The sequence below is a fragment of the Plectropomus leopardus genome, chromosome 12 (genome assembly GCF_008729295.1).
Source record: "Plectropomus leopardus isolate mb chromosome 12, YSFRI_Pleo_2.0, whole genome shotgun sequence".
NCBI classification, from domain to species: domain Eukaryota; kingdom Metazoa; phylum Chordata; class Actinopteri; order Perciformes; family Serranidae; genus Plectropomus; species Plectropomus leopardus.
In genome coordinates, this window is record NC_056474.1 from 18,619,357 (window position 1) to 18,634,386 (window position 15,030).

General features: G+C 40.4%; 1 protein-coding gene across 1 annotated transcript in view; it reads right to left on the reverse strand.

The window, feature by feature from the left end:
- Positions 1–15,030, reverse strand: part of LOC121950991 (dynein axonemal heavy chain 11-like) — a 43,885-nt gene that overhangs the window by 14,164 nt on the left and 14,691 nt on the right. Inside the window, 32 exon segments of the mRNA XM_042497145.1 lie at positions 148–261; positions 1,182–1,328; positions 1,420–1,593; positions 1,682–1,741; positions 2,033–2,194; positions 2,317–2,459; positions 2,961–3,084; positions 3,412–3,574; positions 3,726–3,835; positions 4,240–4,323; positions 5,209–5,370; positions 5,571–5,672; positions 5,846–5,983; positions 6,385–6,487; positions 6,615–6,780; positions 7,569–7,773; positions 7,878–8,051; positions 8,169–8,300; positions 8,567–8,717; positions 8,825–8,973; positions 9,199–9,326; positions 9,647–9,779; positions 10,099–10,176; positions 10,501–10,695; positions 10,860–10,952; positions 12,312–12,450; positions 12,540–12,656; positions 12,774–12,919; positions 13,062–13,218; positions 13,756–13,916; positions 14,511–14,642; positions 14,719–14,826. Of these exon segments, the coding sequence (XP_042353079.1) occupies positions 148–261; positions 1,182–1,328; positions 1,420–1,593; positions 1,682–1,741; positions 2,033–2,194; positions 2,317–2,459; positions 2,961–3,084; positions 3,412–3,574; positions 3,726–3,835; positions 4,240–4,323; positions 5,209–5,370; positions 5,571–5,672; positions 5,846–5,983; positions 6,385–6,487; positions 6,615–6,780; positions 7,569–7,773; positions 7,878–8,051; positions 8,169–8,300; positions 8,567–8,717; positions 8,825–8,973; positions 9,199–9,326; positions 9,647–9,779; positions 10,099–10,176; positions 10,501–10,695; positions 10,860–10,952; positions 12,312–12,450; positions 12,540–12,656; positions 12,774–12,919; positions 13,062–13,218; positions 13,756–13,916; positions 14,511–14,642; positions 14,719–14,826 (4,350 nt within the window).

A 15,030-nucleotide genomic window follows, 5' to 3' on the forward strand; every position in this document is an offset into this window, starting at 1 on the left:
GCAACATGTTTTATTTATTTTTTTTGTACACTGGCACCGGTAGCGATCCGTTTCTATAAAATAAATTGAATGAAATAAAATAAAACCAATAAGATAAATCAGTTGTGGTGACAGGTCTCTGTCTTTATGTGTACACAATTGATTCACCCTGTTTAGTGTATTGAGGGCTGCGTTGGCTGCCTGCAGGGCAGGTTCAGCCTTCGCAAGGTCGTCCTCAGTCTCCTGCTGCTGTTTGGTCACTTTGGCTTGGATTGCTGCCACCTGAAAAAACACAACAAAGACACAAAAATGTCTGAAGTAGGGATGTGTGCGACTAGTTGATTAAACATTTCTAGCCTCATTGACACCAGAAATACTAGTCAGTTAAACCTTTTAAAATACCAAGGAAAACAGGAAGAGTTTGGATCTTCATATGCAAGACTGACCAGCAACATCTGATAATTGACATCTCTCCCTCTTTCAAACACACACGTGCTCTCAGACTTAATGGATGGAACCGTGTGTGTCCCCACGACTCGTACAAGTCTGAAGCTGTCTGCAGATCTATGTGAGGAAAGTATGTTCAAACTACACACGCTCGCACTGGCCGAGTGTCTTCTCGGTAGGCTGAAAGAGAGGTGCTTTTAGGCCCACAAAAGATGCTGAAAAGTCTCAGTGTGTGTTTGTGTGTGTGTCAATTTGTGTGCAGACTCAGGTATGTGAAAGGCACTGTGCGAGTGTGTGTGTTTTTGAATGGAGATGAGTTGGGGTGTTAAATACACAGTAAATAAATATAATTCTAACTTTGATTCAGTTGTGATGTTTTGTAGTATAATGTGCAATGTTCACAATGCAAGGTGCAAAGTGCCACATATTTCAGCGGCATTTAAAAAATGATTCCATTATTGAAAAATGTGCACTATTTTAAAAGGCTCATATTTTTGGGGAAAATTATGCTCAGTTTTGGCCTTTGTCTGAGTGTTTTCTTATTTTTAGACTAGTCGACTCGTTTAAGTTTAACCTTCGCTCAAATATCAGGGAAATAAGTTGCTGGGATCATCCCTACTACGACGTCAACTATGCACTTTCGATGGATTGTTGCATGTTTAATGATTTCTGTCCCTCAGCATGAATATACTGTAAACAGAAGAAGTGGCATGAAATTAAACTCAAATTTGTGCTGAATTTGTGTCAAGTCTTACCCTTTGCTCCTCTGCATCGGCCACAGCTCTCTCTTGGTTGAGCCTGTCCGTCTGTTGTCCTATTTTATCTAAGAGAGCCTCAATATCTGTGTTCCTCTGCCACAGCTCCACCTCCTGCACTGCTAGCTTGGCTTTCAGATCTTCTACCTGAGCAAGACAGACAAGAAGAACCCGGGATATAAAAACATGATAATGACAGGACAGATTGGGAGGATATTAAGTAGACATATCGTCTGACCTGTGACGCAGTCGTCTGCAGTTTCTGTAGGCCGTTCTCTAACCTTTCCATCTTCTGGGTCAGCTCTGTGCGCTTTTTCCCCAGCAGGTTCCCATACAGTTTCATAAACTCTAGGAAACTCTTCGGGGTGGTGTAGTTAAAGTGTTTCTCATTCTGCTGGTACTTGACACTGACCTGTTAAACAAGAAACCAAGAGATGATGTTAGAGGAGGTGTCAGGACTGGTTATCACCCATCACCAATGGTGCTGTGCAACAACTCACCTCATTGACGCTAGTGTGGGCATAGGAGATGAACTCACTGATAGAAGCCCGCACATTTGGCTGCAAAGGATAAACATGTAGAGATTTAGGGATTTATAAGAAACGCAGGCACCGGTTAGAGTAACTACATTTCTTCTCTGGACTTAATAACATTGAGAAATCTAATAATAGTTCAATTTTTCTAATCGTTTTGTTTCATATTTATGGGTATAACTGACTTAAGTCTACACTTCCACATCATGTTTCCACCGTTAAAAATAAACTTTTTTATTCTTAAACTCCCTAAGAGCAGAGGGAGTCGTTAATATTTGAAACAAAGTAGACATGAATGCTCGAGGAATGTGCTGTCACCTCCAGTCCAGGTATCTTCTCTATGAAAGTGGAGCTGACAGACTGCAGGGCCAGCTGAGGCCAGGGGTGGAACCAGTCTATGGCTGTACAATTCACCAGAGCAGGAAACTTCCGTGCACGTGTCCGCAATGTGAACCCGACCGGGGAGAAACACAAGACAACCTGGAGGACACAGAGGCAGTGGCAGACATAATTTATAATAAATGATATGGGAAAATGAGTTTGAATAAAGCAGGTATCATATTGCATGTTGGCGGTATGTCACATATAATAATGTTTCAGACCTTCAGCTGTCTTCGTATCCTCTCAATAAAGAAGCTCCAACAGTTGTCTCTGCTGTCTATCAGTCCTAATCCTCTCAACTCCATCCGGATTGACGTCACAATCATATCCACTTCTTCATCATTAAACAGGTCTGGAACATCCCCTGAATAACAAACATTACATGCTCAAAATGTGTATGTGTCACAATCTATCTATAAATGTTTCACTTTATGTGAATGCAGAACTCAGCAATGTTCAGTGAAGTTGGTTTTTGATGATTTCCAGTTTCACCTTTTAGGGTACAGGCTCAGATCTATTGCCCATTGACAGTCATAATACTCAGAAAGTTTATAAAAACACACTTATTTAGATTTTATTTCATGTAGATAAATAATAATAATAATTTAAAGTGAATTAAAACCAGATTACAGCACTTAGACCAGCCCGTGTAACTTGAAACTGAATCTAGGCATGATTATCGTGGCCAAAATAAGTGCAATACATGATTTCAGTCCAGTAATCATCAAAATATGCTTTAAACTCTAAAATGGCACTGAAACATACTGGAACCACTAAGAAAGAACCCACTTTTTTTTATAACAATTGAGACATTTTTTTGCTCATTAAAAGAAAAGGCGCCCATCTTAAGTTAGTGTAGCCAAACCTGAGGCCAGCATGTCGTTGATGAGCACCAGGAAACGTTCATCTGGTATCTGGGCGTCTGTATGAAGGAACACTGTCCCAATATTCTTCACCCCCACCTTTATATACAGCGCTGCTATATCACTCTGGAGATGAGGTGTTGCAGAAAAGAGACAAAGAATATGTAAATTTTAGCTTAATTTTAAATTCATAAAATAAAATAAAATGTATAAAGACATTGCCCTCATATACCACTTTAAAAAATCTGATCTAGACACATACCTTAAAACAATATCAAACTTAAAAACATGTAATAAAATACTAACCAAAACGATTAATTTTGGCACATCTTACAGCTTTATTATATAACTAATTAGGTAAACCTCTGTGTGTGATTTTTTATTTGTAAATTTGGTATTGACCACTGAATGTACTGTTTTCCAAAATGCATGTGGGTAGAAATACACATTTACCTTGAGGTCACTGATGCCGTAGCCTTTACGCAGAGTGATCTGGAAAACTTCCAGCAGGCTGAGGAAGGCAGCCAGCCGGCACAGACTCTGCTTTCCACTTCCTCCAACCCCCATCAGCAGAGCGTTTCCATAGGGGGCCTCCAGGATACGACTGATACGACACCTAAGCGCAAACACCAGAATTAACAGTGTGTATATGCTCTGTGCTTTACATATGTGCTAATCTGTGTAAATCCCCCCCTTGTGCATACGAGCAGACGGTATGTGAGCAACTGCAATTGGCATGCAAGTGTGTCTGCCTGTGTGTGTCTTACACATGCTGGATAGCTTCTTCAAACAGTACGAGGTCCATGACAGCATGCAGCTCATTATAATGCTCCAAAGCATCAGCCAGTGTCTTCTGGAGTTTCTCCCAGTCTGACGCCTGACAAGACGGGCAAATAAACAAACCTGGCTCTCTTGAGTAAAAGCGGCAGTGTCCAAGTAACTATGCGGTAACTTCCAGAGATGTAATTAAAGTTCTTATCAAGACCTGAGTCAATTAACTTTCAGTTCAAACCCCATTCAGAAATGAGAGGTAATTAGTTTGCGAATGACAGTCCATTCATCCTCATTTGTTTTCTGACAGATTAAACATGACAGCAAAAATTATGCCATAAGGTTTTTGAATATGTGAGCCACAGATTATCCACATGCTAAATTGATTTAAATAAGAAACAATTAAACTCACCTATTTTACTACCACAGTTAATAAAAAAAAGTGCTTGAAAGGAGCAACATGGAGTTGAAATCAGAGGTAGCTTGTGTGTGTACATGAATGTGTCGAACCTGGTGATAGCGAGGCTCCCCCACTCCCTGGGCAAAGTGACAATACACCAAAGGCTGGTGGATAAAAATGGACTCATCTATTCCCTGGAGAAAATTGGCAGAAACAGAGATATGAAAAGAGAATACTGACCATGCCACGGCTGAGCTGCTCTTCAATAGCTAGAAACACACCAATTATTTCAGTTACACAGCTGTCTTTCCCACACGTAACCTTCACTTAGGCGGACCACCCAGGTATATTAACTGCTGCCAAATATCATATTATTATGTATTTAGTGACCCATTTGTGCATTTTTTTCCTTTTTGTTCCATCAGAGAGGGGGCACCTGGTGGTTTAGTGGATAGAGCAGTACCCCATGTGCACATTTCCTCGCCGCAGTGGCTGCGGGTTCGATTTCGGCCTCGGCCCTTTGCTGCATGTGCCCCCCCCCCCCCCCCTCCCACACACCATCCCGTCCATTACAGGCAATAAAATTTACTGTAAACAGACCGGTGTTCCTGCTGTGATTGTTTTTTAAATTATGTACTTATTCCACATATTTGTCACTTGTGTCTATACAGAGTGAGAAAGACAAGCAGACAGACACAGAGAGATGGTAAAGATAAGCAGTACCTGTAAAATAGCATAATGATGTAATTATTATGAAATTAATGGAAATATTCAATACATCAAAAATATTGGGTAAAAGCTCAAACTACTATTCTGTCACGTGTCGTAGACCGTTGTTATTTTTGCAGCTAATGCCAGCCCTTTCTGTCAGCTACCCTCACAAGTATATTTCAGACCTGTGGGAAACACTGTAGAGTAAAAAATACTGTTCTTCACATTGCCTTGAAACATCATCTGTGTTTTGACATTTCTGGATCTACCACAAGGGTTGTTGCTGTGTTGACTGGAAAGAGAAATTCATCACCAAATACTGTACTTTTTAAAGATAAAGGAGTTTCTGCATGCACCTTTTTTCTTACCTCAAAATATCTCTTGCCAGTGTCCAGCAAGATTTTGTTGAAGAGTTCCACATCCTTTTCTTCCATCAGTTTGTCGGAGTACACCCTGGAGCTCTCATGCAGCCACAGGTGCACCAGGTCCATGGGGTAACGAATACTCTCCGGCAGGGCAAACAGGATACCCTACACACCAACAAACATGAAATCAAATGTTTCTAAAATGTTTGAATCTGCTAAATAAATGAATTGAATTCATGAAAGAACAGCAAATTTTCTGGACCGTGTGTACAGTGCCCGCAGCCTTTAACGTGAAAGAGGTGACATGGATTCAGTTACGCACATTTGAGGGTTTTGTTTTTTATTTGAATGACTGTGTGTGTTACCTGGAAAATGTTAGAGAGGTCTCGCAGGTTGAAGATGTAGTGGAAGCGTATTGCTGTAGGGAGGAAGTTCTGACTGATTTTTTGGTGCAGACAGATTGCTGCCTGGAAAAACAGGAGCAAAAGATGGACAATTGATGAGATGGTTGGATAGATATTGGAGCAGACAGAAGAGATGGGCATTATTATAGATTGAGTGATAAATTGACAGACCAATATTTGCATGGATTAGAACAAAGAAATTAAGTTTTAATGCAGCCATGATACTGTAGGTGCACCTGTATGAGAGTCCCGACTGAGCGTGAGACGCCGTAGCTAAAGCCTCCCTGAAGGAAGTGAGCTGACAGGATGCTGGAGAAGATGGTGGCTAATGCATCTGCACCAGGGAAATGCACCGCAAACACCGAGAAATGCCTCTGTAAGGAGAAGTGAGAGATGTAAAAATGACGCTCCATTAAGACGCTGCAGAATGACTCAAAAAACAATAAGTACCTCTCAAACTGCTAGCTAAATGTAACTGTTAATTAGATCATTTCATGTTATCATTACTTATTCGCTCTCGAGGACATTCTAACTTCAATATCACCTTTTTTCTTGTTTTTATTATTTCTTTTTAAATTAATTACCTCTTGCTTTTACTGCTGAATAAATTCCCTCTGTGATGATTAACACCTTGATGATTTACTTTGTAAAAATGTTTTCAAAAAGCTAATCAGTTAAAGTAACTGTAGTGGGAAGAGCAAGGAAGATAATAGTACTTTTACATATGCACTTATGTGTGCATGTGCCACATGCCCGTATGCACGAACATCTGTACCTGCAATCTGGGGTTGATAGAGAAGCTTCCAGCTGTTGGGTTCATACAGGTGATGTACTGGCAGTTGTGTATTTCCTTCAGTACCAGTCGTTGTCTGTCATACCTCAAAGATTTTTAGATTAAATTCAGTATGACCAGTATTTACTGCATAGTCCATATGTTTATATAGAGATCTGGGAATGTGACTGGACTGTTAATTATGCAAAATTTGATAATTGTGTGTGTCTTACCAGTGGTTGTAGTCAAGGTGCTGGCGTATGAGTGTGTGCGGTTGGACGGTGCCGTAAACGTCCACCTCGGGCATGTTGAGGTCATCTATGAAGTAGATGAGTCTCTTAGCGGTGGGAGGAGCAAATTTACGGCCGGCTTTCTTCTCAAGGGGTTTCTCCAGAACACCTGGGACAGTTGAAGAAATGAACCAAAAAAACTGTGGGTAATGCTCACAACAATTAGATTATGACTTATGGATCTCCAAATGTAATCCAGGCCGGGAAAAGAGAATCAAAAGTACAAGTATCACTCAATTTTCAAAGTTCAACAACAATCAGCATCTCACACCAAAACCATATAGACTGACAAATAACAATTCAGGTAAAAAGAAATACTAGTTTGATATACTTTGATTTTAAGTAAACTGTCCGTTTGTAGGGCAAATGCGGTGCAGTATTATAATAATGAGATGTCAATACACGGTGATACAAGGCAGGGTCATAATCTTATGTGTAGCTGGGACTTTCCCCATTCACACAGTGTACAGAATTTATTCAATAAATTAGTTTTTCAGACTTCAGAAAAAAAAAAAACAATTCTACATAAACTAAAGCACTGTCCTTTTTCAAAAATGAGTGAGACACAGCAGTGTCAAGAGATAAATCCAAAACAACGCTACATCTTTTTCTACATGTGACAGTTATGAGCACTTCTCTGTAAAACATGTCGCTTATTTACCAAACAAAACACTTACCAGTTATATAGGGGCGTTCTGTCATTGTGAAAAAATTTCACAATCCCAAATAAATTGTATTCGATCTTTTATGTATGATGCTTGTAGTTTTCTGGTTTATCTATAAATCAGCACTTATACATGGCAAAACGCCACTATGCCATGAAAAATGTCATAGAATCTATTTTTATTAATAACCACCCCTTTGCAAAATATTTGTTCTCATTGCGGTGATACTTACGCTGCAGCATGGCTGATGTGGTGTAGTAGTTGAAGGGGACTTTAGCAACCATGTAGTCCTCCTTCACCTTGACGACTTTATCAGACACCAGGATGGTCTTGCCCACTCCGGCGTTGCCAACCAACATGATGGGTTTTCCTCTCTGGAGCAGCAGGTCCATGAAGTAGGTCAGACAAATGGTTTCTGGAGTGTGAACCAACACTGTCTGAAACACACATTACATGACTGAACTGAATAGGCTGGTCCAAAATGTGGTCAATAATGAGTATAAACAAGTCATTTTTTGTACACCACCACACACATTATTACCTGTAGCGGTACATCGGGCTCCAGCTCAAATGGCACCATTTTCTCACTCCAGGGGGTAAATTTTTTGGTCTCAGAGTCAATGAAATAGTCAAAGACGGTGCCCTGGGAGGGAAACTTCACAGCTCTCATCTCTTTAGACCACCAGCGGCTGAATTCAGCACGGTAATCATTCAGCTGGTTGTTGGGAGAAGGCAACATCATAATGTGATATAATAATATGAAACATCTACTTGTAAAATACAGCAATAAAAACATGTTAGTTCTTCAAACAAGCATTTAGTCACCACATACATGATCCTGGAAGAGGGCCCCTCCAAAGGCCCAGACACAAGCGAAAACAAAGTAGATCTCATAAAGTTCTCGGGGAGAGTCAGCAGGAGTGTTGTCCTCTGTCAGCAGGCAGTCCAACAAGGAGCACAGCGTCTGATTGGTGAAAATACATAATTGTAACATCAGATAAGATATCACATATTCTCTCTGAAAATATGCAAAAACACAACATAGTAACTAAGATGACATGATGTCACGGTATGTGACACAGCGATTAAAACTGGAGCAAGCTGTTTTCTGGGAAAAGGAAAATAAATAAAATAAATAAAAAACAAATTTGGAAATACAGCCTCCTTCTGCAGCTCTGCCTTCTCTGTCATATCTGTGAGATACACAATGAGCATGTAGTGTGCTCTCACCTGCACCATACTGTTTTCTGGTATGGGAGTGATGGTTTTCAGGTTGCAGCGGACCTGCTCCAGGCAGTACGGTACATACTTATCAAACAGAATGGTGAGGTTGGCTCGCTCTGATTGAGCCTGTCGGGTATCGATCCAACTTGTCACATTCCTGGGAACACATTAAAGATCGCACTGTAGCCAATGTGCAATTTAAGAAAAGTGAAGAAGTAGAAATCTGTAATTTTACATGTGTTTTTGTACTTGTGTGTGTCTTACGAGCTCCAGCCGAGGTCCTGTGGGTTGACGTAGAGTATTCCTGCCCTGGATACAGTGGCTGGTGTAGCAGCCTTTAGATGAGAGATCTCAAAGAGCAAACGCATGGAAGAGGACAAACTGATCCTCTCATTACTGGCAAGAGTCAGAACCTGGAGAGAGAAGAAGAAAAAAAATAGATTTTGTTGAGCTTTAGGATATGTTTAAATATATAGATCAAGTGGCCGGCACTGACAAAACTGTATTTGCAGTTTGGGCTTTGGGTCTTTTTGGCTGATGTAAAAATTAAGCCAAAATATATTTATACTCTTAAAAAAAGTACAAAATCCAGCATTAGAGGGTGAAAACAATACCAGAGAACAAAGATGCACACTGACCTTATTGTCATCCATAACTGTGTTGAGTGACTCAATCCACATCGGGTCAATATCTCCATCCAGAACAATCCATTTGGGCCCGTCATGGCCCACTGAGGTCAGCTCTCTCATGGTAGAAGAGAACAAACCTAAAGTAAAGTAAAAAATAAAACATAGGATGGTATATTAACATGAGTAGCAGACCATCGCTGAGGCATTATTTCTTGTAGTGCTAAAGCAAATTAATGTAATGGGATCACATTTAAATTAATCCATATCAAAACTATTCTAACAAGAGCAAACTCTGAACCAGAAAAAGTGCTTTAACAAATTCCAATTAATTCTGTGAAGAGGCCTGGGAATAAATTATGGTCTTGGCACCAAAATAACTTGACAGCGACCCAAAATCTGGAGAAAACACTGGTTCCCCTGATCATTTACAGCTTGTAAGATCCTCGAGCCCCCTCACCATCTTTCCACTCTCTGGTAGCAGGATGCAGGTATCCAAACAGCTCGTCTGTAGTCACAGCTTTAGGGTTGATGTCGTTCCAAACAGGCTTCATCTTCAAGTTTGCATAAGTTCTATGGAGAGTCTTCAAGATCTGATGAATAAACATTAGAAATATATGTCACATTGCACACTATCTCTTTTCAAAAAAGTAAATCACTAATTGTCACTTTAAGTAGTCCATAGATATGAGAACGATGAAACTCAACTCTTCCTTGACTTTAACTATGGGAGACTTTGCTTTTTAAACCCAAGACTGTTCTGGGATTATTTACAGTATACTAACAACCTGTATGTTTGGGTATGAGGACAATGGTTATCAGCCACCTCTGATACAAAGTGGCTTTGAAATAAAAGGGTAAATACTATTTTGTGTGAGATTTAATGGACACAGTAGTTATACAGAAGTTAACCTGGCTCTTTCCAGTTCCTGGTCCTCCTACGACGAACACAGAGTGTCTGACAGCCAGCAGCTCCTCCAGTTGGGTCACCTGCAGACACACAAACAATAAATCATACTAGAATCCTGATAATAGAAATACTACTATTAACTACAAATTAAATTTCTTACTAAAAATTACAGACCGAATATATGCATGTCTTCATTCATTTTCCCAAATGAATTCAGTACTGTACGTCCTCCTGAGTTAAAACTTGTAATTCAGAACTATAATCATACTATAAATATGAATAACTGTAAACACAGAGATAAATTCTGTTTCAAAGTTATATAAATGCACAATGGCCTGAAATCCTGCGGCAGTTCCTTTTCTTTTTCAGCAAATGAAACCTTGGGATCTTAATATTTCACAGACCTTAAGTATGAAGTTCTCCTCAGGCTGCAGGCGCAGCTCACTAACAGACTGTCGAACAGCATTCTCCAGCTCAGGGTCTTTCTTCCTGGGCACGTCCAGCTGAGGAAATAGGTCACTGATGAGCCCGAGGAAAATCGGCACATCACTGGTCACTATCTTTGGCAGGTTGAAGTCCCTCAGTGCTCTCATCAGCACCTGGGCAAGAAATGATGTCATGATTTAGATGCACTGTTGAAGTGAGATTTGTGGAAACCAACAGCCACATAATTGCACAAAACTGTTCTTTGCCATACCCATTACATATGAGAGGCTTCAGTGTGAATGACATCATTAACCTGTGACAACAGACTGCTGCGTACCTGTTCCTCTGGTCTGCTCCGGTCCTCTCTCTTCAGAGATCCGGCCACAACCAGCACTGATTTGATTGCCCTCAAACCCCAATCATAATGATCCTAACCATGAAAGAGAATGAACTGATCAAACAAAGAAAGCAAGGACTCTAATATGTCACTTTTTTCATTTGTTTAATTTTGTCCTTCAGTACAGCAGAGGGTATTTAAAGCAGCCAAATAGCATTTTCAACAGTGCAAATATAATGATCAGTACAAAGACAAAACATATAACTTGAAAAAAAGATGGGAGAAAATTTAGTAGCTTCTGATATTTTTGTTCAAAATATGTTCACTATGGCCAAAAGAGTAAAGCAAAAAAGGAGGGGTGTGGTGATTCTTTTTTTTCTGAGCCAGCAAGGCCAACATGTGATGAAGGAGCATACTACGTTTCAATGTTGTAGCCATACTTGCACCATCAAAGTTAAGATCCACGAGATGGTTTAGCCTTTGGAACTGATGCAGGCGTCGTTGCTAAATACATACAGTCTTCCCAATGACTGTTGGCAAGAAAACCTGTTCCAGGACAATCTCATAACCCAGTGGCTATCAGACTAACGACAATAAACCTCTAGGAACAATGGCTAGTAATTAAGGCCAGTTAAATTAATCCAGGGCAAGTCTTCCTCTTGTGTGGTGGTCATCATTGCAATAAACACGTATCTGCATATGAATGCAGATAATAAAAAAAAAAATTGGAAAGCTAAAAAGCTAAATAGTAGTCAGACAATCATTAATGGGTTCAAAGATTGCATTTTGCCCAGTGCACTCCTCCTCTTCAGCTTTCCATACAGACTGTTTACCTGTTTCTCAAATGTGATTGGTCAGTACTATTCAGACCACAAACGGAAACCAGAATGCCTCTGATATCCAAATCTTGTCCCACTACCTGCAAATTCTCCATACATATGCAAATATTTGATTATAGAGCTTAGTTTTGGCATAAAAGAACCTGCTTTGAATTCAATTAACATTCATATTCTTGTAAATGGTGCTCATCCCTAAAATAGCACAATGAGTAGTAACAGCGTTTAGTGTCCTGTATGTTAAAGGTGCAGTTGGCGATTCTTATCCAATACACAATACACAGATCTCCTCATGGTCTGCTAGCTGTCTGTTCTGTGTGCGCTGAAAAAAAAATCTGGTGTTCATATATAACCGTGGCTCTGTATATGGAAAACAAACAAACAGCCACACAACACTTTGGTCACTGCCCTCCCTCTTTCATGCCGTAGCCCACAAGGAACGGAGCTACACCATGACAGTAATGAAACGCAAATAGCATTGCAGATATCATTGGAGCTTCTGAGGGAGCACTGATGTGAGGGGTGTAATTGTTTAGGTGATGTTCAAATATCAACGTCCTTTCCCCACAGTCGCTGACTCTGACTCAACCTTTAAGCAGAGAGCGGTTTTATGTACCTGTTTTGACAGGAGCTCCTTACAAAGAGTGTAGAGGCTGATGAACTTGCGTGCCAGCAGACGAGCGTCTATGAAGCCTTCTGCTACCAGCATGATCTCACAGATCAGCTCAAAGTCTGGGATCACCATGGCACAGGGCCTGCACAGTTAGCAAACCTGCCATTAATCAGTCATCTGTGATCATTTGTTAACTCTTAATCGCTCTTTATTTCTTTGTTTATATCAGACCTGAAAAGAGCTTTAAGGTTCTCTGGGAGCTCGGCCCTGCCAGCATAACCTGGGTTTAGAGTGATGAAGATCCCCACTGTGGGCTTCAGCTCAATCTCCTCTCCCAGGAAGAGGAACCTACAAACACACAGCGACAATCACAGATTGAGGGACATCTAGAGAAACTTCAGACTGGATTAGCAGACAAATTAATGAATAAATATTTGGATTAAATGTAATTATTTTAACATCCACCTTTGCTTCTTGTTGCGTACAGCATCCTGTATAGTCTTGACCTGCACAGCTACCACAGACAGAACTTCCACTGATATTCTGTTGAACTCATCAAAACATCCCCACACCCCCGTCTGAGCCAGACCCTTATAAATGTTACCTATGGACTGAAGACATGTGACAGAGAGAGAGAGAGAGAGAGAGAGAGAGAGAGAGTACGCTAAGTGGTGAAATGAATATAAACAACATGAATTAAGTAAATATGACATAAATAATTAGTAAAGAGAACATCTGTGCTGTCAGTGCTACCTTGTAGTCCATCTGTTCTGAGCAGTTGAACACGTACACCATGATGCCCAGGGAGCGCCCAAGGTCTTTGGTCGTCTCTGTCTTACCGGTGCCAGCTGGGCCTGAGGGGGCACCACTCATAGTCAGATGTAGGGACTGAGTGAGGGTGATGTAACACCTAACAGAGGAAGGGTTCAGATATTAAATCCTGAAAAGGTCACCTCTCTTTTTAAAGTACTTATCTTTAATAATATGTACAATCTTTGAGCATGTGTCTTCGAAGCCTTGGGATATATACATTAAACACAGCACGCTTAATGAAGAACTGAGCCTCTTGTGTTATTGATGATCCATAAATTATTTAAGAAGATTCTATATTATTATACCCTGTTATAGCAAAATTACATTTTATTCTTGTTTCACACTTTCCTTTTCATTGAGTGCTGTCATTCGCCTATGGACTGTGTACCTCCCACTCTGATTATCCAATGAGACATTGTTCTCTGTATGGAGAGGTTATTTAAATGTTTCAATCTGTACCATGACTGTTTCACTGTGATGAAGACGCAGTGCACATTGGCATGTTAGTCGTGTGGACCTTATTAAACATTTAAGCAAATTGTGCGCTCCGGTATTTTCTTTAGGTGCAGTCCTTGCAAATGGCCCACGGAATCACTGTGTGCATGTGTATCGGTGTAGCATACAGTACATGTACCTGTCAGTGAGAGGAGTGATGACCAGTCTGTTAGTGTTCCCCAGGTATTCATAGCTGAACTGGAACTGGGCATCGCAGATGTTGACGTAACAGTGTCTTGTTTCGTCATCCCAGCGGTGGCGTAACTGCGACAGCCATGCAAAGGCCTGGCCTGTTGTCACCTGAGAAGAAATATACAGTAACACCAAAGGGAAGATCTTTGTAACTCAACGATTTTTAACTTTCTGTTCTACTGCCTGGTAATTTCATTGTCAGTAAGCAATAAACAGAAACTGCATAAGATAGTCATATATCCAGTAATATTGTTGGACAGCAGCATAACATAATGGTAACCTGTGAGTCCTGAGTGGTGAGAAAAGGGCAGGTGATTACTGGAGAGGTTTCACGCCCCCTGTTTAGTGTATACAAGTATACAATCTATTACCATCAGGCAGAAGGTACAGGGTGCCAGCCCTCCGCACCAATCGGGCTTGCAGATCATTCGTGCCTACCCGTATTGCTCTGTTGAACAAACTGTGAACTAATTGTGAAAAAAAACTGAACCTCTGTGTGAGAGGATGAGATGCCTTATGATGTGTAGAGCACTGTAATGAGTTGATGTTTTTGTCTTTTGGTGTTATTATAGGTGTTTATTTATCTGATTATTGCTTTACGGCACACAAGAATTTCCAAAAGGACAAATAAATATCTAAATATCTAAATGTCCTCTTGCTTGTTTAATGGCTCATTCAACAAATGCATTTCTTGCTTCATACCTTCTGAGTTATGAGATTGGCGACCACGTCTCGAGCATGGACATCGATGGTGCAAACAGTCATAATTTTCTGTCTGTCTCCAGGAGTTAAATCTCCGAGCAGCATGTGGATCAGTGAGTTCAGCTGTGTGATCTAAACAAAGCATAAATAGAATTAATCACTGAATACAGCAACTCCCCAATACATTATTTTGGATTTTTAGCACTACCTGTTTCTTGTTGTAGTCTTTGAGAGCAGTCTCAAATCCCTCCTCCACCCTCTCAAAGGCAATGCCCACATCTGTGGCCCACCACACCTGACTACCAGTCAAACCAACCTGTGGAGGGAAAAGAGAACTGTCATTTTGCATGTTGATGAAATTAATAGTTAAGTTTTGGTATTTTACAATCTGGATCTTATTTTTCCATGTTTTTGTGTATAAGTGACTGAAGGGAGCAACATTTTTTAAATTGGTCTAGTAGTGAGGAGGCTTCTGCAGCTGGAAGTGGTAAAACAGGATGCAATGTAATCGTTAAGGCTA